The sequence below is a fragment of the Mirounga leonina genome, unplaced genomic scaffold (assembly GCF_011800145.1).
Source record: "Mirounga leonina isolate KUSES-001 unplaced genomic scaffold, KU_Mleo_1.0 Mir_201, whole genome shotgun sequence".
NCBI classification, from domain to species: domain Eukaryota; kingdom Metazoa; phylum Chordata; class Mammalia; order Carnivora; family Phocidae; genus Mirounga; species Mirounga leonina.
Genome location: NW_023270504.1, coordinates 12,185,126 through 12,210,943, shown reverse-complemented (window position 1 = coordinate 12,210,943; position 25,818 = coordinate 12,185,126). Strand labels below are relative to the sequence as shown.

Genomic DNA, 25,818 nt, shown 5'->3' with positions numbered 1-25,818 from the left:
TTTCTTTTTTTGTTGTTTTTTGTTTTTAAAGATTTTATTTATTTATTTGACAGAGAGAGACACAGCAAGAGAGGGAACACAAGCAGGGGGGAGTGGTAGAGGGAGAAGCAGGCCTCCCGCTGAGCAGGGAGCCCGATATGGGGCCCGATTCCAGGACCCTGGGATCATGACCTGAGCCGAAGGCAGACGCTTAATGACTGAGCCACCCAGGCGCCCCTATACTATGTTTTTCTTATACATACATACCTATGATAAAGTTTAATGTATAGATTAGACACTGTAAGAGATTAACAACTGATAATAATAAAATAGAATAATTATAACAATATATTGTAGTAAGAGTTATGTGACTCCCTCTCTCTCAAGATAATTTATTGTACTGTATTCACCTTTCTTCTTGTGATGATGTTAGATGAGAAAAATATCTACATGATGAGATGAAGTGAGGTGAATGGCATAGGCCTTGTGATGCAGCGTTAGTAGACTGACCTTCTGACTACCCATCATCAGAAGGAGGACCATTTGCTTCCAGACTTCGGTTGATCATGGGTAAATGAAATCACAGATAAGCAGGACTGCTATAAAATGAGTGACAGCTGTTGTTCCTAATGAGTTATAACTGAAGGGTTAAGCCTGACTTGGTATGCTCTTAAGTACCAATCATATCAATATACTCACTAGTATAGTTGTAATCGTATTAACTATGTTGAATCACTTACGAGTCAGAAACAATGCCTTCTGCTATTTCACAAACATGCACAAAGAGAAGAGCAAATGTAAGAATCCATCTCAGGTTATGTCCAGGAAAATGAAGCCATGTGTTATGATGAATTTGTACTTTTGAGCTTTGACTTCCCCACCCTGAAAAAAATAGAAAAGTAAAAGGATTAATTATAATCATGGAAATAATGCATATTGTGATATCATTTGGGGATGGAAGATTCCTGAAAGAGGAATGAGAGGTGCTTTCTAGGGTAGCAATGAAAATCCTGGTCTTTTTTCATTATGTTAAAAAAATAACAATTCCATTTCAATGAATTTTTATAAGACTGCCTAGGTTAACACATTGACATTTGTTGCACTGCTCAAGAATAAGGCCAACTCTGGGTGACAACATGGTTATCTCATGCTCATCAGAGCTCTTACTGAGAGGTCCCTGATTCGTTTAAGAGGAAACCAAATTAATGATGATGTTAATAAAAGCAATTTGGTGTCTAAAATCTTTCAAAACATGGAATCTGTGGGGGGACTAATGAAAAGAGCCATATTTGGTAATGAAATGTAGAACTCATTAGTTGAGTCAACTCAATCAAATGTGTATCATGTGAGAAAAATTATAACCTATGACTGGGCCAGCACTATTCAACAGTGGTAGTGATATTTTCTCAAAGAAATGTTTTGTTTGTGGAGAAGCCTCACATACTTCAAGAATGAATCGGGGTTTGTGCTCGAAATATTGCAGGAAGGAATTTCTGTAAGGACTAATGGGGCTCCTGAAGCATTCTTTGAAAAGAAAATTGATTCATGTCTTAGTTGTTCCCAAATGAACTTCATTATGGAAAGACTAGTTACATATAACATGTTGTACTAGAATTTACACTGTAAACTCTTGAAAGCAAGCTTTCCTTATGCCTGATGCTTCTTTGAGATTTATTTATGATCTTTCACTAACTCAAGTAGCCAATGTTAGAGGTGAACAGTCTACATTTTCCTCCACCATTCCCCTTTGACAATGTTCACTCCAACTCCACTTGATTCAAATACCCTTTACCAGCCTATGTTCAATGCTACTGATGCAAACAAGACTGTCCCAGTAATTGCCCTCAAGAAGTGAGTTGAATGTTAAAAATAAATTATTAACTGTAAAATTGCATTTAAAAAAGTATGGTCTACTTTTGGCCAAAGGGCATTGTTAATGTCCTACAAATAATACCAACCACATAAACAACAACTCGTGTTTCTATATATGGCCACTCTGGCACAGTTATATTTAATGTCTATATATTTGTTTAACATGAATAACAATGTGCCAAGAGTTTCGTTGGCCTATGCATATGATATATCTTATAACAGAAATTTTTTGATCACCGTTACAATGCCAGGTACATAGTAGTCTCTCAATCAATATTTGTTAAATGAAGAAATAAAAGTGTGCAAATTATTTTTAAACCTTCTTTTGAAGCAGATCATTAAAATATGCTAGTTTTCTTAAAAAAAGCAGTCTGATGGTTTTTTTCATTTATTTTTATAAGCAGATTTATTTTTATGAGCAAAGTTAAACACCAAATTCAGAGAGTAGTTATCTCTTTTGAATGGACAGGGACATCGGATGTGGGAAGAGTAACCGGCTCAGGAAACAGTAACAGAGGAATTCACTTATGTTCTTACCATTAGATTCCTTAAGATGAGTGGTGACAGGCTCAATAGATGTTTATCATATTAGTCTCTGTCATTTTTATATGTGAAATGTATTTTTAAAAAATTTTTAAGTTAAAGGTCTATTTTGATTGTTTTGGGGAAGTTATACAAGTCATACATAATTATTTTAAATAATTGGATTTTGTGTATATGTAAACTGTAAAATAATAGAGAAAACTGTATTTTTAGCTCCTGTGCAAATAGTTTGCATAAAGTATTCTTTCTACCTGGAACACAGCCTTATCACTCTTACTTGAACTTGCACGCTCTGTGTCCTCAGATCCCCCAACATGTCACTCTCCGTGCAATCATCCCCACTGGCCCCATGAATTAGTTGTTCTAGCAAGTTAATGCCCAGGATAATTTGTTCCCGTACCTGCAAATGAGCTTACAATGTGAGATAGTCATCTTTTCCCTTGACTTCGATACATCTGCTTCACTGGACAGTTCCAGTGACTATTCCAAGCAAGTACTATGTTTTACCCATTTCCCATTCTCTTCACCACCACAAAACAAGTGCTCAGCAAAGGCTTTAGATCTATCCCACATAATTCTCTCTCCCTCTTTTCAAAACACTGCTGCTGCTACTTGAAGTCCATTTCTAAGGAGACATGTGACTTCTATTTTATCTACAAAATATCATATGCCAAGACATAAATAATTGGGAAGCACAAAAAACTTGCTTGTCCTTTTCTCACAGATATACAAATCAGTTCTCATGTTGGGAAAATTAGGTCAACGTTATACCAAATCTCAACCATTAATAAGGCTTAAAATGAATATTAGGTGAGGAAATATAGGAGAATAGATCACTTACCAATAAACAATATTGGAAAAGTGATGAACAACAGGAAGACATGAGGGACCAGGTTGAGGGCATCCACAAAGCAGGGGTTTTGTAACACACCATCATAGATATTATATGAAGAAATGTTGTTACCACAGAATGAAAGGCTCATTTCTTCTTGTATCACTTACTCTAAAAGGAAGAGACAAGAGAAAGAGGCTCTCGTTATTAAATTCCCTTTCATACACTCAGAGCCCTAAGGAGGAGGTTTTATTATAAAATTAACCCCCTTTATTTTTGCAATTGAGGAAATAGGAAACTGTATGCCAAAGTCATTTAAGAGTTTCTTATAAAGGCCTTATACATTCTATAAATCACTTCCTTTAGAACCTTTTTTTCCAGAGAAAAATATTTTATTTTAATTTGGAAATATATATAATTACTAATATCTACCAATGATAGTACCTTAACGAAGTGTGTGTGTGACTAAAATGATTTCACGGAACAAAAATGGTGATATATCAAGAAAAAGAAAGAAAAAATGAAACTACTGATTGATACTACAAGATAATGTAATATCAAATCCTTTCTCATCCTTTCTCACTGAAAATGCATTAGCAAATAACTTAAGCTGGACAAAATTTACCACCACTTTTTGTTAACTGTACAAAGGAATACTAATACACAGAAGCCAATGTGGTGGCAAACAGCAATCAGCCTTTCTCTGAAGACTATTAAAATCAAGTGCTTCAGATAAATTAAATATAACTCAAATGATAATTTAATGAAATTACTCAAGTCCCGCATTCAGAGAATATTCTTACATGAAATGCACCCTAATCAAGTTTCGAAACAAAAAAAAAAATGTTTTTTAATTGGAAATCAATATTACATTAGAGTAGTAGGCAAATTTGGAGAGGAAGCTGAGGACAAGGTAACCCAGGGTTTTGCTAGCCATTGTTGGGATTTTGGCTTCTACTCAGTGAAATGGAATCACTGGGTGGCGGGGGGTGAGGGGGGGTTGATCAGAGGAGTAACACACTCCAACTCACATTTTAAATGCATTTCTCTTGTTGCCGCCCTGAGACAGATGATATAAGAGCAAGGGTCTGCATCAAATACCACTGTGAAATTCTCAAGAGTTTTAGCCTTCTGAAAAATTCTTTTATTATGCCACCTATTTACCTACTACCTGCCAAATTCTGGGCACTTTGCATACACTATCTTTAGTCTTTATTTTTATTTATTTATTTTTAAAGATTTATTTATTTATTTATTTGAGAGAGAGAATGAGATAGAGAGCATGAGAGGGGGGAGGGTCAGAGAGAGAGGCAGACTCCCTGCCGAGCAGGGAGCCCGATGCGGGACTCGATGCGGGACTCGATGCGGGACTCGATGCGGGACTCGATCCCGGGACTCCAGGATCATGACCTGAGCCGCAGTCGCTTAACCAACTGAGCCACCCAGGCGCCCCTATCTTTAGTCTTTAGAATAGCCATGCAATGTTAGTTATCTGTATTTTACAGGAGAGCATTCTGAGGTTCAGTAACTTGCCAACCAGTAGGGTAGCGGTGATCCACACCCACGTGTCTGACTTAAACTATGTTTCTCCCCCTGCAGCATGCAGCCTCCAACCTATTTTTTAAAAAACATCTTTATCTATTGTCATTAAAAGACGTAGCAGTTTAAGACTTTAACCTCACTGCACTTGGTCTCTTTTCCACATTATTTCACACTGGATTCTGAGTTAGATTATTAAAGGTTGGTAAAGGTATAAATAAGTAAACTAGTACCTTTTCTCTCTTCCCTTTCATTGAGAAATGATTTAGCAATGGTCACGAACAGTATTTTTCCCTAGAAAAAAAAACCAGTGTTATACAGGAAAGATTGGCAACTGTAGGTAAGCTATTGGAGAAACCAAATTTCAAGCAAAAGTTTTGTGTTTTTTTTATTCTTATGTTAATCCCCATACATTACATCATTAGTTTTAGATGAAGTGTTCCATGATTCATTGTTTGTGCATAACACCCAGTGCTCCATGCAGAATGTGCCCTCCTCAATACCCACCACCAGGCTAACCCATCCTCCCACCCCCCTCCCCTCTAGAACCCTGTTTGTTTTTCAGAGTCCATCGTCTCTCATGGTTCATCTTCAAGCAAAAGTTTTATAAAGCATTATATGAATAGAACAACTAGTTAAAAAACCTGTGTTTACAATCTGTAAATTCTTATATGGAATTCCTCTCACACATTGTTTCCAGTAAGCCCTTTTACTGATCATTGATATGATCTCCAGTTGAGACCTTTTCTCATTTAAAAAATCATATTAAAAAAAACTCAAGATGAGGGTATATACTTGGCAAATTCTTAACAACTATTAAGGCTCCAAGCCTCATAAGATAATCAAAATGGGCTTGAGATTTTTTAAGTAACAGTAAAATGGAAGTTTTGTATTATGTACCATAGGTATATGAAGTGATGGATCTTAACTAAACCTAGTGTGGTAATCATATTACAATACATCTAAATCAAACCATCATGCTGTACACTTTAAACTTATACAGCGATGTACATCAATAAAATGGGGAAAAAAAGAAAAAAAAAACAAACTGAAAAATAATAGCTAGTAACGGAATTTCTAAGACTTTCTTTTATCTTTTAGACTATCTCTTTTATTGAGTAGAAATGACAAAAAGAAACTTGAACCCACTCTTACTGAAAGACATGTATAAACTGTTTCCTAAAATGAACCAGAAAATAATTTTTACTTTTGCCAGTTTTATAATTTTATCCAAAATGATAATATTCCAATTGGCCACATTTATATATAGATAGATAAGATAGATATTTAATCATTATCACTGAGCCAGATACTAAAGTATAATCTGGATTTGCAAAACATATACTTCATTAGCTATAATAAGCATTGCCTACCTGGTATGGTTAATCAATCCTCAAATGTACCAATCAAGTAACCTCTGGATAAATGTGTATAACGGTGGAAAGAAAATATCAGAGAACTACAGCAACCTGCAGAAGTCAAAGAGCATTTCCAGCCACGTACTTGATGTCTGGGATTCTAGGCCATTCATTAAGTGTAAAAATACGTATTGATGCTGACCATATGCTAGGCACTAGGAATCCAAGAATGCAGATGACAAACAGTACCCGAGGTCTTAGACCATATAAATCCGACTACACTAATCCCAGTAGCTCTTGGTATAAAGGTTATGATCTACCAGACAGGGAAATAACACAATGACATAATCATACTAAGGTGTATACTTCAGATCAGTAAACTGAAAGCTTTAGAATGATTCCTTTCTTCTACCATAATCTCTAACCTCAAATGCCCTAGGGCTCCCAACCTGTTCACTACCTCTCACTGCATCTCTCGGGTCTTTGTTTCTGTCTCCTCTTCCTCCATCCTTTTCCCTCTGCCCTTAGCTTCTTTCTCCAAACCTAGAGTACACATGTGGCACATTCTAACAGTCAGCCCGTCTTACAACTCAACATGGGCAAAAAGAGGGAAGGAGTAAATTTGTAGCTATGCTGATAATTATCGTGTTTGCCAAAGGCATTTTATTCAATCAGGACTTTCAATTAATTTTTAAATCTCCTATTGTCATTCAGGGTTTCCTTCCCAGAACCATGATTAAGTTAGAGACGTTTTGGGAACAGTATAAATTGTTGCTCTAGCTGGCTAAACTCTGTCACGTGATGCCCCTGAGCCAGGCCCCTTCTGGAGCTGTCTCCTTCAACTAAGCACTGACAGAGGCCCAAGCATCCAGGAGGAGGGAGAGGGAAAAGAAGCCAGATAGGAAGACATGACACTTTTCTTCCCACAGGCATAAACTCACTGAAAGATGATCAAGTAAGTTTAGGACAGCAGACAGGGTTGAAGAACTTGACTGAATGAACCTTAAAGACAAATGTCAAAAGTGAAACTTTGATTATAGGGATGGTCTGCAAAGCAGAAAGCATAGAAGGAAAATAATCCTTGATGCCCAAACGTAAGGTTTCATGGCAAAAATCACACCCTCAGTATTTTATTCTTTGAAATGCATTATAGAAAGTTCCACACCCTCAAGAGTTATAAAATTTAGATTTGGTTGAAGGCTAAAGTAAAAACTAGCACTCTTTCCTGCTCATACAGAAGAAAGTGTCGGCTCTAATGAATTAGCAACCTCCGAGAACTTAAACATGCTAGAAACACCTGAAGAAAACATGCTAAAAGCACTCTAAAAACTTTCATTCTTACATACAAAGTAACTCTTTAGTTATTTGAGATTAACAATATGTTATAAGAGAGAAACATAACATTGTAAACGCATTACCATTATCTAGGGAATTTTCAGGAATAGATCACTTAAGAAACACATGTAATAACTTCTTTGAAATTTTTCATTCAGTCTGTGATTCACAAAATAGGAAGCAAAAGATGTCTATTTCCCTGTCTATCTATGAATGACAGATCCAAGTAGGAAAATCACTAGCAAAAATGACCACTGACTTCTGATCTAGTGTCTGATCTCAATGCACCCGTTGAAGTTCTATGGCACACTAAAGGAAATAGTACTCAACAGATAAGATTCAGACACGCCGATAGGATATTTTTTTAATCCCAAATTGAACAAACAAGCAAAAAATAAATACCTTGGGCGGTCGCTTGATGCTTCAACCCCCTACTCGTGCACTTGCACTACCTTCAAAACACCAGCTTCCTACACTGTCTTAATTGTCAGTTTCAAACCCAGACGCAGAACTCCTAAAAAGTAAAGAGTAACAAAAATTAAGCAGACACAAAACTACTTCATGAACAATACAGGAGATTGTCTAAGAGAAAAAAATTGGTAATAACTCCTTGCATTATTCCCGGCCGGTTTTAAGTAGGAGCCGGCAGAGTTTTGTAAGTAAAGCTGGAAACCTGATCCCCACGCCCTCTCTTCTCCGGCTGGGGCCCGGTGCCTTCATCCTAGAAATAGCTACCCTGAAGGCAGCGCTGCGAGAGTGCGCGGGCGCCTTTTGGTTGCCGAAATCGACAGTTTACAGTTACTCTTAAAATGTTTAAGTCATATTTATGTAAAAAATACGGACTCACTTACTCCGAAGGCAGTTTTCCTCCCCTAGCCGAAGCAAGCAGGGCGCCGGAGCGGATTATTTTTAGGGTGGTGGGAGATCAGCTGCTGCCTCCTATCGGGTTTCTAAATTGCACAAACTGCTCCGAGCTGGGGCGGACACGACAACTCCGAGGCAGGAAACTGGGCAGAAGCCCCGAGTGCAGCAGCGCCTGGGACTGGAGACCCTCCCCACCCCCGCTCGGCCTTGCTTTCGGTACTGGGGCGACCAACTTGGGGTGCGCGTTGCAAAGATTTTACAAACACAAGTAATACGCATCCCCTAAACTTCATTAAACACTGAAACTTGCAACGTAGGATTCAATGATTCTCTGGAGTCAGGTTTTCAGACGTCAAAACACGCAAGGTACTCACTTGCACTTGCAAATTTTTCCCCCCCAGGCTCTACAAGCGCCCTTTTATTAACCACAAAAGGAAGCGGATCTGGGGAGTTCACCGTTTTCCCCCCAAGCGGACCTGGGACACGAAGGGCTCGTTCCAGGGAGAGGACACCGCTGCCAGGCTGTATGGGCGCGTGCGAATGGCTCACAGGAGAGAGGCGGGCTCAAATCGCATACTTGCCCCAGCGACCCGGAAAACTTGGTTACTCCTCAGGACCAGTCGCCGCGCTTCCGAAGGGCGACCCCTACCCTGGCTCCCCGAAAGTGGGACTTCGACTCCCACATCTGCACAAACAGTCCCCCCCCCAACACACACACACTCTTGCTCCCGACCAGAGAGAGAATTAATTGTCAAGGACATAACCGGTTTAAAATACACTCACCCCAAAATAACTGTCCCCAGGACCCAAGCCGTAAATTTTGTCCCCGGGCAACCCTCTTTAATTAACACTCGGTTTTCTCGGGGGCCAGTGCTCAGCAGCTTGAAATAATCACTGTTTTCAGCAATTGTCCTAATCCATTAAAGAATGGTCGGCAGGCGGGCTGGTGCCTCCGGGGCGCCGCGCGCGACCGCCCCGGGGCACCGCTTCAGGAGCGCGGGGACCCGGAGCTGGTTCCCGGACCTGCACCCTGAACCCCGGCGGCCTCCCGGCCTCTGCGACTTGATGGGCAGAGGCCGACCCGCGCCCTGCGAGCCCCGGGGATTTCCCGCGGGCGCCTCACTCTCGGAAAGGGTCGCTGCGTTCCCGCGCGAGTGCCGGGCCTCCGCCGGCGACTGAAGCTTGAACCCTCGGCCGCTAGGGGTCTGCGGGGCCTCGCGGGGCGACATCTGGGAGGGTCCCGAAGAATCTGGTCCCACGGCGCTTGAAAGTTTGCCAGCTGCACCCTGGAGCTGTCTGCCACGACGCAGGCGCACAGAGAAAGCGTGCTTCCAGAACGGGGATCCGGGTAGTGGGGGTGGGACGCGGGAAGACCCGGTGAACAAGCGGGAAGGGGGATCTGGGGCTCCCCAGACACCTGGAAATGGGGGGTGCAGATAATCCCCAGATATAAATCTGAGCGTTACTACAGAAAATCAGGTTGACTTTGGGATTTAAAAAATATATATTACTATTATTGAGATGGTTTATAATGAGTACAAGTTATGCTTTGTAGAAACTTTGGAAATTATTGAAAAGTATAAGGGAGACAAGTGGACCCCCAAACCTGTAAAACTGAAAACACTTCATTGCATTTTAACAGGGAGTAAAAGCATGGACGCAAGAGCTAACCTGCTATCAAACCCTACTACCTCACTCAACTCAAACACTTCGGGCAAATTACTTATCACCCTGTGTATTAGTTTCCTCACCTGTTCAATGGGGAAAAATAAAAAATATATATATATAATATAAACATATGCATATTATATTGTGTATATATATATATATAAAATAAAGATATATATATATATATATATATCTTCATAGTCTTGATGTGAGGGTAAATGGGAGGATCCCTTTAAAGTGCTGAGTGCCTGCCCTTTCAGTAAAAGGTAATATGTATGCCATGGTTACTATTTTTTCTATGCATATTTAATATTGTTGGCAATCACAAAATAAATTATCTCCTCACAGTACCTTTTAAAACAATTATTTTCTGATGGAATTTTAAAATCTTTATAGAAATCATTTAAATGGCTGCATAATGCATTGTGTGGCTATCATAATTTAAAATCCATTCTCCTACTGTTGGACATATAGTTACCGATTTTTCACTACCGTATTTAATCCTATGATGAACTTTTAAAATAAAGTTTCTTCTTTCTTTGCAGCAGATAATTTTTTTAAGGTTCATTTTCTGAAAAGTAATTGCAGGGTCAAAAGTAGTATTTTTAAGGCTGTGGATTTAGAATGCAAAATTACTTTTCTAAAAGGTTTGTGTTAACTCCCCCCAAACCGTATGAGCTGACCTATTACACTTACACCCAAACCAGCATTGAATATACATATTTATTTTTAAAAATCCTGTAATTTGACAGATAACATGCAATCCTTTGTTATTCATATTAACTTTTTCCAAATGTTCATTAATCTTTGTATTCCCTCTGTTGTGAATAGCTTGTCCATATATGGGTCCATCTAATGGGTATTAATGAAGTTTCTTACGATTTGCATGAACTTTTAATAAGAGGATATTAATCTTTACATATACATGACAAATATTTTTCCCAGTTTGTCATTTAAGAAAACGATAGTGGTGCTGCTTTTACAAAAAATAGAAACAGTTGTTTTCATACATCCTGAAAGGATTTATTTGAACACACACACTGGCTAGATCTCCTGTAGATCACAGAGGTTAGTGATGAGTCAGAACTCCAGGATCTTTGCCTTCCTGGAGCTTTCTTCTAAGATAAAGTTTACTTAGGCAAATTTGGTGTCTTTTACTAGTACATTGTATTCCAATGCTTTAGTTAATAAATACTAACCTTTAAACAAATATAAAGGGTTTTTATTAAGTAAAACAAGATGAAATCAGAGAGGGAGACAAACCATAAGAGACTCCTAATCACAGGAAACAAACTGAGAGTTGCTGGAGGCGAGGTCGGTGGGGGATGGGGTAATTGGGTGATAGACATTAAGGGGGGCACGTAATGTGATGAGCACTGGGTATTATGAAAGACTGACGAATCACTGACCTCTACCTCAGAAACCAATAATACATTATATGTTAATTAATTGAATTTAAATGAAAAAAAGAAAAAAAGAAAGGGCTTTTTATATTTTATGCTGTTCTAGAATTTATTTTGGCATATACCATGAGATGAGAACTTAACATTTTCTTTGTTACACCATTTACTGAATAATCTTTTTTCCTCTGTCCTGATGTGTAATACCATCTTTGTTGTATACTTATCATTATTTTATAAAAGATCTGTTTCTGAGCTAACTATTTTGTTTAATGGATCTTTTCTTTTCTTTTTTTTTTGAGAGAGAGAGAGAGTGGGGGGGGAGGTTGGGGAGGGGGAGGAAGAGAGAGAATCTTAACCAGCCTCCACACTCAGTGCAGAGCCCAACTTGGAGCTCGATCTCAGAACCCTGAGATCATGACCTGAGCAGAAATCAGGAGTTGGATGCTTAACCAACTGAAACACCCAGGAGCCACATTTAATGGATCTTTTTTATAATTTTTTTTTTTTACTATATTACTGTGATCAGATGAATTTTATTATTATAGCTTTAAACTATATTTTTAACTCTGGGAGGACCAGTCCCATTTGTACTCTTTACAAAATTTTCTTAGCTATTCTCTGTTGGGCATTTTATTGGAATTTCATTAAATTTAGGAAGTAATTTACAAAAAAATCATATTTTTAGTGTTCCTTCTATCCAGAAAGATAGTTTCCTATTTACTTACGCCTCCTTTTTATCTTACTATCAAATTTATATAAATCTGTGCATTTCTTATAATGATCAATCATAAATTTTATATTTTTGTTTTCATATTTTGTACTGATATTTGTTTATATATTCTGATATGTATTTATCTTATATATAACCATTTTGTTAAGCTTTCTCAATAATCTTAGTATTGTTTTGCCATGTTACCTTGACTGTTTTGCCATGTTACCTTGACTGTCCAAAAAATATGATTTTATCTACAAATAGTGTTGCACTTGTATTATGGAGTGCATGTTTGTGTTCCCTCTAAATCTTACATGTTAAAACTAACCCCCCTTGGGATGGTATTAGCAGGTGGGGCCTGTGAGAGGTAATTATATTTAGATGAGGCCATGATGGTATTAGTGACCTTATGAGAAGAGAAAGAGACTAGAGTTTGCTCTCTCTGCTCTCCATTATGTGAGGACAGAGTGAGAAGACAGATATCAGCAAACCAGGACAGCGGCCTTCAGCAAGAACCAAATCTGTTGGTACTTTGATGTTAGACTTCCCAGCCTCCAGAACTGTGACAGATAAATGTTTGTTGTTAAAACCACCTAGTCAACAAATTACTACCTGGGTAATTTGTTACAGCAACCCAAACTGACTAAGACAACTTACTTCCCATTTTCAAATACTTATAGCTTATTTATATTCTAATTTTATCAACTCCAAATTCCAGAATGGTATGAAATTAAAAAAGAAGACAAACATCTTTGTTTTCATTAGAAATATGTACATTATATTTTAAAATCAACTTTAAGTATAATTTTCTTAAAATAAAAACAATCCATTATACATGTAAAATCTAAAATGTTTTGATATAACCATGACCCCCAAAAGACATAGAATATTTGTATCTCCCCAGGAAGTTCTCTTGTGCCTGTGACCAGTCAATCTCACCATCATCATCTACAGTAACCACTGATCTGAGGTTTATCACTACAGATCTGGTTTGTCTGAATTCAATTTTTATATATTCCTGAATTCAATTTACTAATATCTTATTTAGAAATTTTGCATCTATTTTAATGAGGGACATTAATCTATAGTTTTCCTTTCTTTGGTTTTTGGGTTTTGGGGGAGTTTTATTTGTCTATTTGGGCAATATTTTGATATCAGGGTTTTGCTGGCCTTATAAAATGAATTTTGAAGTATTTCCTTCTCTGTTTTCTGAAAGGATTTTGTAAAATTATTGTTTCTTCCTCAAATTTTTAATAGATTTAAAGTAGAAGCCTTGTGGGCCTGGAGTTTTCCTTGTAGAAGGACTTTTATTTAAGAACTTTATTTCTTTACTAGATATGTTGGTACTCAGATATTCTATTTCTTCCTGTGTCAGTTTATAGAAGCTGTGCTTTTTCAAGGAATTTGTACTTGTTTTAATGTCTTGGCCCAGAGTTGTTCATAATATTTCCTTAGTATCCTTTTGATGTCTATAGGATCTTTACTGATATCCTTTTCTTCATTCCTAATATTGGTCTTTTACATTTTCTCTCTTGTTTCTTATTGATCAGTTTTGCCAAATATTTGTCAACTTTATTTAGCTTAAAAATAATTTTGGTACCATTCACTTTGTATTTTCTAATTTTCTTTGAAACTTCTTTGACTGATTAGTTATTTAGAAATGTCTTAATTCCCAAGTACATGGAGATTATTCAGATTTTTTAAAGTAGAATTTATTTGTAAAGTTTACATACAGTAAAATCTAACAGTTCTATGAGTTTTGACAATATATATACTGCCATGTGACTAGCAGCAGCCAAGATATAGAATTTTTCCATTACCAGTCAGAGATGGGGACAAAGGAGGCTCAAAAAGTCTTCCAAGCAGTAAGAACAGCATGTGTGGATTCATAGAAGCTGGTCAGATCTTGCATGCTTGAACTCTAAGTAGCTTAATGTAGTGTAAATAAAAATACAGTGAGCTAGAAGGATTGGAGGAGACTGGTTTGTGATTGGGATATATTTCAAGGTAAACAATATGGAGCTTCTTCCTAGGTTTTGTAAGCAAGCACGAGAAGCTATGAGCCTTGCTTTTATATATATATAAAATATATATTATATGACATATAATATATATTATTTTTAAGTAATCTCTACACCGAACATAGGGCTCAAACTCACAATCCCAAAAATCAAGAGTCTCATGTGCCACCAACTGAGCCAGCCAGGCACCCCTAATAATTCTTGCTTTTAAAAGATCACTCTGTAGGCAATGTGAAAGATACAATGTAATCTCAGTAATATTAACTTCCAGAGCATTGGGTTTTTTGAATTGGGCAGGCAAATCTAAATCCACTGTTTATATCTTGGTGCAGATTCAACATGGATGTGGTGAAACAAACAAAAATTATGTAAATGATATCAAGCATTAAAAATAATGTAGATCGAGAATGGGACAAGGACTTCAAGTCTTTATTTGTAAAATAAAAGGGACTGGGCTGGTCCCAACATTGTTCAAATTTAGTAAAGACAGGACTTTTGGTAAATCTAAATATCTCCACAGTTAGTGATTCATACTTTTGTCATTAGTTAAATGAAATACTTGAGGAAATTATACATTTTTATTTTTTTCAAATTGAAAGAAGTAAAACTATTTTTGCTTCTTTTTTTTAAGATTTTATTTATTCATTTGAGAGAGAGAGTGAGCCAGAGAGAGCATAAGCAGGGGGAGAGGGAGAGGGAGAGAGAGAGAAGCAGACTCCCCACTGAGCTGGGAGTCTGACATGGGGCTCGATCCCAGAACCCTGGGATCATGACCTGAGCCAAAGGCAGATGCTTAACTGACTGAGCCACCCAGGCGCCCGAAACTATTTTGATTCTAACACATAATAAAAAAAAATAAGTTTAGATCTTGCTAATTTGAGTATTATAACAATTTTGATTACATTATTTACATTGGGAGTAAATGTAAATAGCTGATCAGATTAATATTGTAAACATTTCAAGGATATTAATTACATGACTCAAAAAAGTAAACTTCTTTACAAATTTTTAAAGAAATCTATTAATATCTGATACACTAGTTGTATGCATTTCCTTTTTTTTTAAAGATTTTATTTATTTATTTGACAGAGAGAGAACACAAGTAGGCAGAACGGCAGGCAGAGAGAGAGGGAGAAGCAGGCTCCCCACCAAGCAGAGAGCCTGATGCGGGGCTTGATCCCAGGACCCTGGGATCATGACCCGAGCCGAAGGAAGACGCTCAACCGACTGAGCCACCTAGGCGCCCCTAGTTGTATGTATTTCCTATATAATCCTTTAAACAGACATCCAGAGCTGTTACACTAAATTAATTAGCATTAAAGGTCACATAATTGTTTTCCTTTTGTGAACTCTGTAATCGGTTATTTTTATTAAAACTGACCTCTTTAATATGTTTAAATGTTTAAGAATTTAGTAGGCAGAATTCTAGAAGTAATTTCTTATTGATGTTATATAGTTATGTCTGATTAAATCTTAGAGAGCATAGTTAAATATGTCTAATTTTAATACTTCTCTGGATTCATCTAGGTATATATAAAACCCCCAGATGTGTATTCTGTGTGCATGTGCCTAGCTGTACCACATATGTTACATAGAGTTTCCAAAGTCAAATAAAGGGTGTTTTAAAACTATCATTATTCTTCTGTATATCTAACAAGGCATTATTTTCAGGGTACAGGGTGCAGAAGGGTAAAAAGATATTTCTCCAGTCCTTTCCAACTTTCTAATTGAACTTGTAACAAAGAGAAAAATCATTCTTGCACCACCAGCGTTCAGGGGCCACAAGCAAAGAGGATTCTTTGGGCCAGGAACTGAATCTAATTTCAATGAAGACAATATCTACCTCCTGAAGGCTGCCAAGCTTTCACAAGAATGGCAGCTCATGGGCAGAGTAGGAATGCTGGACTGCTGTGTCTGCTTGGTGATGCACCTCACGGCATGTTGCTCTCACGCTTCTACAGCTTTCCATGCTTACCTCCCCAGCTCTTCCCAGGAGTCACCGTAAGCACTCGAGAAGAGTGAATGTATACCTTCAAGGACATGGCAGTTTCATCCAAAGGAACCCACCTCAAAATCAAAATTTCTTGTTGTCTTATGTTTCAACTTAAAAATGCATGTGAATCTTACACTTTACCTGATGAACCCAATACTACCACCAAAACCATTTTCTTTCTTTTTTTAAAGATTTTAATTTATTTATTTGAGACAGAGAGAGAGCACAAGTGGGGGTGGGGGGTAGGGGCAGAGGGAGAGGGAAAAGCAGACTCCCTGTTGAGCAGGGAGCCTGATGTGGGGCTCGATCCCAGGCCCCCAGGATCATGGCCTGAGCTGAAGACAGACACTTAACTGAGCCACCCAGGTGCCCCCCAAATCCATTTTCTAAATCAGTATTTCCTAACATCTGACATTCTGCTTGAATGCAATAAATTTTTGTTGAATGACCAAATAATATATGCAAGTTGACTTCAGTGAAAAGAAGTGTATCTTCCCAAACATCCAAGTAAAATCAGCACACTAGGAATATGCTTCATGATTACTCTGTTCTATCAAGTGTCCAATGCACATATCCCAGTTTGAGAAACATGGTAGGATACTGGCTTCACAACTGGTTGTTTACCAGGATCACTTCCAGAAATATTTTTATATACAGATAATGATGCTGAATCATCGTGCCAAATACAGCTCTTAGTCTAAGGTAATTACAGTTTAACTTTATTTCCTTATTCAGCTATCCACGGGCTAATGAAATCACTCTTTAGACAGTCAAACCCAAACTTTCTGTTGCCCTCTCTTCTTTCTGCAGATTGTGTCAGCTCGCTCTTTGTCCAGACTGTGAAGTAGAAAGCTGAAGCAGTCATCCTCATAACTTAGGTAATAAGAAAGTAATAGCACAATTACAAAGATGATTTGGCTGGAGAAGGAGCCAGAAGGGGAAAATAGAAAACCTTCTTATCTTCATGAGCCTTGCTGGAATGCACCAAGATTTACTTCTCTATTCATGAAAAGCAACAATAATGAGAGACAATTTGAGCAATTTCTATGTGCCAGGCACTAGGCTAAGCATCTTACTCAACCTCACATCTGTTTTCTCAGCTAAGTATTTGATGATCCCTTTTATGTTGATAAAGACACTAATGGAAAAAATAATGATTGCATTTCTTACCACCCCACCACCAACCCAGTGGTACTGGGAATATAATAAGGATTTTCCCTGCCTCCATTGAGGAACATAGAGAACACTGCAGGATAGAGATAAGTAAACAAGCAATTGCAATGTGTTTACTTCACAATTACAATAAGGGTTAGACATAATTTTGGAGGACAGTAGAGAAAACCCAGAACATCAATATTAGGAAAAATTTCTCCATCTCTTTAGGACTTTGGTAAAAATCTAAACTCTCTATTCTAAAAAAAAAAGTATCTATTATTAGAGCCCTGTAGGCATAATAATAATTGAAATATCTGTAGTATATTAGTATACTATATTAGTACAATAGAGTATACTTCTCTTTCCCTGTGTCTCTTTCCCCCCTCCTAAACTAGCCCCACCTACTAATTCCTTATTTAATTGCACTGGTACCTTAGATTTAAAGCCTTGACTAATCATGAATTCATTGCCCACTTTCTTTTATTCTTTTTCCTCCATCCTCACAGCTATTAAATCATTTATGTTACACTTAGCAATGACTTCCTCTACCCTTTTCCTTTCTCTCTGCCTCCCCTCTCCCTTAGAGTTAGTTCTCAATTAATTATTGTATCGACCTCTTAATTGGTCTCTGCCCAAACTCCTTTACACATAGAGATTATATTCATCTTCCTCAAATTCATCTCCAAAGACTTCGCTACCACACTCATACATTTTTCATGACTTCTCTGTCATTTAAGGTCCTTATAAAGTTTGCCTCATCCTCACTGACCCCTTCTATTCCAACCAAACTCTCCTACTTACGACTCTGATAAAAGCCCCTGTGCTAACCACCTCTGTATCCTTGCTTTTGCTCATCCAACTGCCCAAATGATCTCTTTTATGCTTTTCCCTCTCTGAATCCTGTCCTGCTTCAATACTCTCCCCAAATAGCGCATTTCCTGCATCGCCCAGTTATGGATCTAACACAGTGTTTTTGCCACACCGAGGATCTAAGGCTGATTGCTACAGCCCTTTTTTTCTGTAATTGCAGTCATAGCACCTCCCCCAGGGTGGCATTTGCAGTGTTTCCTCTACATGTTGCACAACTCTGGTTCCAGCCCTCACACTCCTCCCTAAATCAAGATAACCTAGAAGGCAGCCGCCTCAGTGGCTACTACTCCTTCTCTTCTCCCTGCAAGTACAAAACATAGATTACCCAGAGGATAGAGAAAAGGTCAGTGAACTCTAGTCAAACAAGTAGTCTTCTATCATCTCTTAAATCATTCCTTTACTCCCACTAGCTCATCTCAACCTTCGTGGACACCTGGGTATCTTCCTACCTTACGCCTTTTGAAAATGAGAACAGAGATTCACGTGGAGAGAACTGCAGAAGTTAAGAGCAATGAGCTGTGTTTCTTGGATAGATATCAGTGAGGACACTTGTGGATGTGAGCCAAATAGGATTTTGAGTCAAGTATATTGTTTTTAAAGCAATGCACTTTGTTCCAAATCATGCTATAGTTACATGAGACGAGCAGTAGAAACCAGAGAGCGGTTTCTCCAAAGACACCTGTAGGCATGAAGGATACTCATAATGTTTATTCAAAACAAAAAGCGTGTAAGTAAGATCTAGATCTCCATTACTATGCGTCTTATAAATCTGGAAATACAGAATCATACACATGCATTTGATACGGAATATTCAATAGCTCTTATTGAGGATGTGAATACAGGCAAACGTCCTTAGGAAATGCTATAAAAGGACATAAGGTTAGAGTCAAAATTTAAAAAAAACAAATCAACAACACATGATGTTGTTCCTGGAACAGCAGATCACAGAGGCTAATCTGGGAAACAGATCCTGAGGGCATTTAATAAATTTAGATAAGCCCTAACGATTACATTGGCTCAGTCACGTAATAACAATTGTTTATTCTTTTGCAAATGTGAGGCTTTTGAAGAGTGCATTTCCTTTTTTAATGACTCGTTTGGGAAAAGAAGATCTCTGTCTTAAGCCAAAGAAAGTACAATTCATTAGTCCTTGGTGAAAATGAAGTCCTGAAAACCAGCAGGTTGATGTTCTTGGTTCCACCAGCCCCACTGAGCACTTGTTTCTTATAACAGAGTATTAAGACTTGGATTAACGTATCCTTTCAGCAAATACTTTTTGACTGTCTACTATGTGTCTTATATGTGGTTGGAGAAAATAGCACTATACAAATAGACATACCTCCTGTCTTTCTAGAACTCTAGGTCTAGCAAGGAAGGAAACTATTGAATAAATAAGAAACACTTTTTAAAATAAAATTGTGGTACTGCAAGGGAAAAGTGTATAGCGTGCTATTGCAGGACCAGACCTAGTCCAGAAAGTTTCCCTATGGAAACCACATTTAAGGCATCCAGTTAGTGATGGGAAAAGAAAGCGTGGAAAAGGCACACACGCTCCCTAAAAGTGCCATGTCGGAAGTGATATATATTCCATTGGTTGAAGCTAGGCACACAGTCATGCATTAACGTAAATAGGATGGGAAAACCAATCTAGCTATGTGCCTGAGAAAGCGACAGTCTTTGTCACAGAGAATACAAAAAGTACCTCATTGTAGAGGCCGCTTTTAGGCAACAGGCTCGAGCAATGGAAACTTGAGCAAGGCCTAAAGAGCCCACAGGGACCACCAAGCTGAATTCAAACAGGCTTATTAAGTGACCCACCTTGAAATAGCCACAGGCCCTAGTGACCAATTACAATGAGGCACAGTTTCTACGGTTACCAAAAAAGGGAAAATCCATAGTCCCCATACTCCCTCACTCGGCCCCATAACTGTGGCCCCTCACCACCTCCTCCTCGCACACTGTCTCTCCTTTGCTGTCCTGCCACTCCCTTGCAGTGTATTCAATAAACTTCTATCTCTTCTGTTCTGCCTTGGGTGAATTCTTTCACTGCCCATGCTGCCGGCCCCCACCTTCTGGGACACCTGACATATGGTGGCCCCCCATCTGATCTGAGTGCCCCACATTCATGTGTTGCCACTGCTTTAAGTCCTATTTTTTAATTACTATTGAATTTGTTTTTTCTCCCCTGCCCCGCCCACATACCTGAAATTATTTCAAATACTTTTGGGTTTTTGGGTTTTTTTTTTTTTTCAAATACTTTTGTTTTTTTCTGAGTTTGGCCTCTAGAAAAATCCTAAGTGAATATTTGCTGAAGTCAGAGTCATTGATTTTTGATAGAGGACAAGCTCTGATGGCATACATTTCTCAATGCAAGCTGCACATGTATTTACTATTTACTATTTTTCAAAATTTTATTTGTAGTTGGCTCTCAAAATAGAAGTTTAGACGGAGACCAACAGATTTCAGATATCAATATAAGGAAGAACACCCTGTAGGACTTGCAAAAACTAGCTGGCTAAAACCAGTCAGATAATTCTTAAAGGCTCCTTGCCCGCAGGAGTCAGGACTTAGCACACAGAAGGTGATTTCTGGAGGGCACTTTGGGAAAAGTCTTTTAAAAGAGCCCCCGCTGGAAAGAAAGACTATGAGAAGTTTCCTCTTAACCCCAATCATGGGAGAGGAGATTTAAGGAGACCAGTTGGTGAGCTTAATATGTGTCTCCTGCAGTTAGAGGGACCAAGCGAACAGATACTGCATCATCCCTGGAAATTCCCAAAGGCGAGAGGCTGGAGGGAGAGGTGAAGTTTGAGACATAGTAGAACTACACTCCTATGGGCTGTGCTTGCTCGGCTGTGATTTGTGACTGCTCTCAAGTCCCTTGTCTCCCCAGAAAGTTGGGGGAGGATTGTCCTGTGTGTCTGGAGTCTCTGGGCTCTGCTGTCTTAAGGTCTCAAGCAAGGCTTTCATTTTAACATTCTATTACACATCATTTCAATCTTCTTAGTACCATATAAACAGAATTCTGAAAAGTCCAAAAGGGACAGTATGAACTTTTTTGGGTATTTTTATACACAATTAAAATAAGGCAAAGTAAAAGCCCTTGGCAAACTGTAAAATACCATAAAATGGTAAGATGTTACTATTATCTGGTGTTTATTTATTATAAATACTTGTTACACTAAAAAAGATTCCTTATCAAAATATAATTTAGGAGTATGTAACCATATTTAAAGCAGGTTCGGTTTGTTTGGGTCCTTTCTGTACTTAGTATCTAGTCAAGACTTCATGGGTTTAAACTTGGCAAGGAAAGTGAAAAGAAGGAAAAAAAAGAAAACTAATTTAAAACATTTTCCATAATTCCCCTTCACTTTTCGCCTTTCTCCCAATTTTTTGTTTCTGTGGAAAAATACCAGGGAAAATATTTCAAGTAGTTATTTTAAAAGACAAAGAGGAAGTTAAATGGAGTGAAACCTCTCTTTCAAAATACAGTAAATAACACAATAGACATAATTCTCATCCCAAAACTGAACTATTAATTGTAAAAAGCAAGAGCTAATAACCTCGTCACAGGAAAATAACAAAACTTAATTAATGAGTAGGAAAATATACCAAACTTTAAGGAAGAAAAGATTTACTTCAAGAGAGGCAAAAGATGAGATATGATTAAAATTAGAAATTCTGAGGGGAGAAGGAATAAGCAAGCAAATTTTACAGTGCAGGGGATTTCTTCTTAATAGCAAGAAGAAAAAATAACGTTCCCTCCATTTTATACATGTTAGTGGTAAATTCTTCTTATACAGGAAAATAAAAACTTAACGTAAATATAACTAAATCCACGCCGTCCACAGTGGGCATGAAATGGGATCTCTGTCTTTGGAACTGTTAGGAGGATGCCTAATTGTTTTGCACATCAGTTATATGCATTCATGTTTCCATCCAACGGGGGGATCTGTTTCCAGCTGAGTTCCAGGCTGGAAGGATGAAAAAAATAGGGGTTCAAAGAAATTAACAACTCGGTCAAGTTCATACTGCTATGTATAAGGCAAAGTTGAGATTCAAACCCAAAACAAGTCTGAATCCAAAATCAGGTCTCCTATAACAGTACCAATTTAACTGCGTAAGAAAAAATTAAGAACGAAGGTGCTGGAACAGAAGGGTTTTGTGCAGCACAGAATATCATAACACAGAACTGTATGGAATGAGGACAGTGTGGGATACCCTTCCTTTTGGACTCTTTAGAAAGCAAATACCGAGATGAGTTAGGAGTGCATATAGTTGATTGGAAAGTAGAACACCTTAAAAGAAAGGAGGAGGATGTAGGATCGGACAGAGGGAGCTGTCAGACCACGACACAGACCTGACAGAAGCTCTCCCAGCCCCGCGGGAATTGTCAGAGCAAAGCCAAGCCCTTGCAGCCCCCTGAAGCACCATTTGGCTCAGTCAGCTCAGTCACTGGCTGGGGCGCACACTGAGAAGAACTTGACTTCTGTTCAAAAGCTGAGGCAGATCCTAAGAAAGCCAGTGGCTGGAGACTGTCAGCTCCCACCCTCCTCTCCTCGTGGCTGGGTAGCAGGCCCTTTTGAAGGGGGTCTGACAGCACACCTCAGCATCTGCCACAGATACACAGAAGAGGAGCAGAGTTGGGACGATTTGGGAAGAGAAAGCAGAATGGAGATCATTCTTCTGACCATACATATGTCACCTATGTTTTCTGAGCCATAATAGTTTGAATTTAAGAACAAGATGACAAGAACAACTACTAAAAAAAAAGAAAAGAAAAGCTATCTAGACAGAATCTTACTTACTCCTCAAGAAATATAACCTGCAGAAGAACTTTCCAAATAAATTTAAGAATATCCAGTGGGCATCTCACATGAGTTTTAAGAACATTCTGTGGACTACCATAGGGAAACCTACTGTTTTTCTTACATCCTGGTCCAGATCACTGAGATAATGTGTCTAATGGTGCCTAAGTTAAGAGTAGCAGCTAGGCTATTGTTACCCATCGACAATATCACTGCCCACTCTCCCACAGGAAGTACCACTGACGATGCCAAGTAGCCTAAGACTTCATATCTAGTCAGGGGTTCCATTCCAGAGAATAAAAGGTGTTGCAACCAGTTCTTCATTATTATCTGCACCACCAATGCAGCTAACATTCTGTCCCTGTGTCCCCAGTGCCACCATTTCCAGAAGACTCGATGTCTCATGGAGGTTGTAGAGCAACAGCTTTTGGAGATTTTACATGCTTGATTTTACATGAGGATGGCTGGACTGATTGATAATCTAAGTGACTAATGCAAATACACTCCCTTCTAACAGTAATATATCAGACTTGACCAAACTTCTGTACTTCTACTTTCTCTTACCTGAGGCGTTTTTCTTGGTAGGAAAACAGACTCTTGCTGTGTTGCCTACTCCCAGTCTTCCAGACTTATATAGATATTTTTATATCCAGGGATGCAAGCTGAGATAACTGCTGTATTTGCTTAAGGGTTTTCTCCAGTTCCTAGGGAATAGAAAACTACTATTAGAAAGAAACGGAGTTGTGGATAATTTTTACAGCTTGGTCTCTTTTACAGCATGGTCTCTGTAAGAAACTGAATACCACTATCATCTACAGCATAAATACAGTTATTCTCAACAAATCCTTCTCCTGTCTTTATAAACAGGTAAAGAACTCTTCCTGACAGAATAGCAGCCCCACAGGATCATGATCGTGACAAGTCTGTTGGCCAAATTGGGCAGAATCAACCCTCTTCATAAATAGTCTTGAATCTTCTATTTGATTTTTTCCATGTGTTACACTAATACCAACCTAGAATGTTTTCAGTCCAGCTATCTGTATTTGAGGAAGTCAAGATAATGCTTAACAGTTTGGAACTAAGCTTGAAGTTCGGTGTTAGTCCTACAATCTACATTGGAGTCATTTGTTAAAAGTTTTCCTTGCTGGAAGCCTAAACACTTCTTGCACACCTTTATTTGGCCTGCTACCTTGTAAGTATTGCTACCTTATAAGTAATACTGCAGTATCGTGTCAGTACTTTTAAGAAACTACTGAAGAAAACTATCAGAGTTCAAGACATTAAGCTCATTTCTCGTCATACATTTGAAGATTTTTCGGTTTCCTTGGGATAAAAGGAAAACTGAGGAAAATAGCATTTCAGTTGTTTCTCCAGCTATCTCAGAAACCTCATATTATATTCTAGGGGGGAGAAAAGGAACTTAAAAGAGCGAATTTCCTACCCATTCTTTTCATGCTACAGAAATAAAATATATCTGCAGGTCACAGAGCACACAACTACGTTCACCTCCTCTTCTGGGTAGAGTGGTGACACGTTCTTCCCGTTTATCCTTTTTGAGGATATCAAGTTTTCCACACTTCTGTTTCTGGAACTCTTTGATCTCACGGCTTTCTCTGTCTCCTCTCTCCAACTTTTTTCCATCGCTGATCTTCACAATTAAGGACAATTTAGGACCCCACTGAGGACCGGAGACTACCGGGTCCAAACCAAGACTGGAAGGACAGAAATCTTACTTACAGTTTGAATTTGAAGTTCTTCCTACATAAAACTCACCTGCAAGAGAGAAGAGACAGAAGATCCACACTGAAGAGTTAAGTAAGTAAATAAGTAAATAAATATTTAAAAAAATTTTTAAAACAAAAGAAGAGTAAGACCCTTTTCACAAACGCAGCCCCAAGTCTCTAACCAGACCAGTGTGCAACCATGTATGCAGTCCTCAGAAGTGATAGGGGAGGGATGTGGAGGGCTAATTAGACCAGCTAATACCTGGATTGGATTTTAATCCTTGCATAGAACACGATTAAGGTTTAGAAGTGAAACCTTGTTGAAAGGCCTGTCCTGGAGAAGCTGTGCCCTTAATGTAGAGAAGCTAGGAAGGAAAAAAGTGGCTCAGCAGCCAGGCAGCTGACATGCAAGCTCATCTTGGCTTGCACTTTGGGAGAAAACAAGTCTTAAATGAGAAATCCGTTCCTTTGGCCTGCACTTTTCAGAATAGAAACCCACAAGGTATCAGAGAATCCTCAAACTGAGAAGCAAACATAAATATTGGTCCTTAGCCAGTTACATCCTTAAGTGCTTGGCAGAATCTAATGTAAAATCGCCCTGCAAAGACATCTGAGTGGATAACAGCAGTGTCTGTGCTTCACCCGGATCCCCTGGATCCATTTTTCCTGTTTCTTAAGGCAGGGACTCCCTCCTGGGTATGCTTTCCTATGCTTTTCCAGCACTACTGGGCCTCCTTTTTCAGAGCATGGCCCTTCAAGACACATCCTCCCGCCCATTTTTCAGAGCTCTCTAGTCTCAGTGGCAACAGCTCTGTGGCATAACTTAGACTCCAAAGTCACCTGCAGAATCAGCCTAAGATCGTTTTCCATGGGACTTTGCCCGAGACCACACCCTTGTTCAGATTCCTCTTCTTCTCTCTCCTGTTTTCCTCCACTCCCTTAATAAGCACAGCCCCTGAACCCTCATGTCAAGTGTCTAGTTCTGAGGACTACGACCCAATATACTCCCATGGGATTCTTCCAGGCAAATAAACAAGCATCTCTAAAGACAAACTGTCTAGAAAAAAAATTACAAAACATACAAGGGAAAAAAATCCATCTGAGACAGAGTCTTCAGACACAACAGAAGTATTTAGGGCTACTAA

General features: G+C 38.5%; 1 protein-coding gene across 10 annotated transcripts in view; it reads right to left on the bottom strand.

Annotated features, from left to right (window-relative positions):
* Positions 1–25,601, bottom strand: part of ABCC9 (ATP binding cassette subfamily C member 9) — a 153,512-nt gene extending 127,911 nt beyond the window's left edge. For 3 of the 10 annotated variants that reach the window (XM_035028083.1, XM_035028092.1, XM_035028085.1), the window contains exons 1-5: positions 8,310–8,684; positions 7,861–7,972; positions 4,999–5,059; positions 3,236–3,397; positions 720–861 (exon numbers count right to left, since the gene is read on the bottom strand). In XM_035028083.1, the coding sequence (XP_034883974.1) occupies positions 720–861; positions 3,236–3,377 (284 nt within the window). In that variant the 5' untranslated portion in view covers positions 3,378–3,397; positions 4,999–5,059; positions 7,861–7,972; positions 8,310–8,684. Of the gene's footprint in view, positions 1–719; positions 862–3,235; positions 3,398–4,998; positions 5,060–6,138; positions 7,326–7,860; positions 7,973–8,305; positions 8,685–8,798; positions 8,877–9,105; positions 9,406–9,445; positions 9,574–23,513; positions 23,654–25,513 lie in introns of those variants that run through there. The other 7 variants (XM_035028090.1, XM_035028088.1, XM_035028086.1 and 4 more) reach the window with 7 other exon arrangements.
* Between the last annotated feature and the right edge of the window lie 217 nt (positions 25,602–25,818).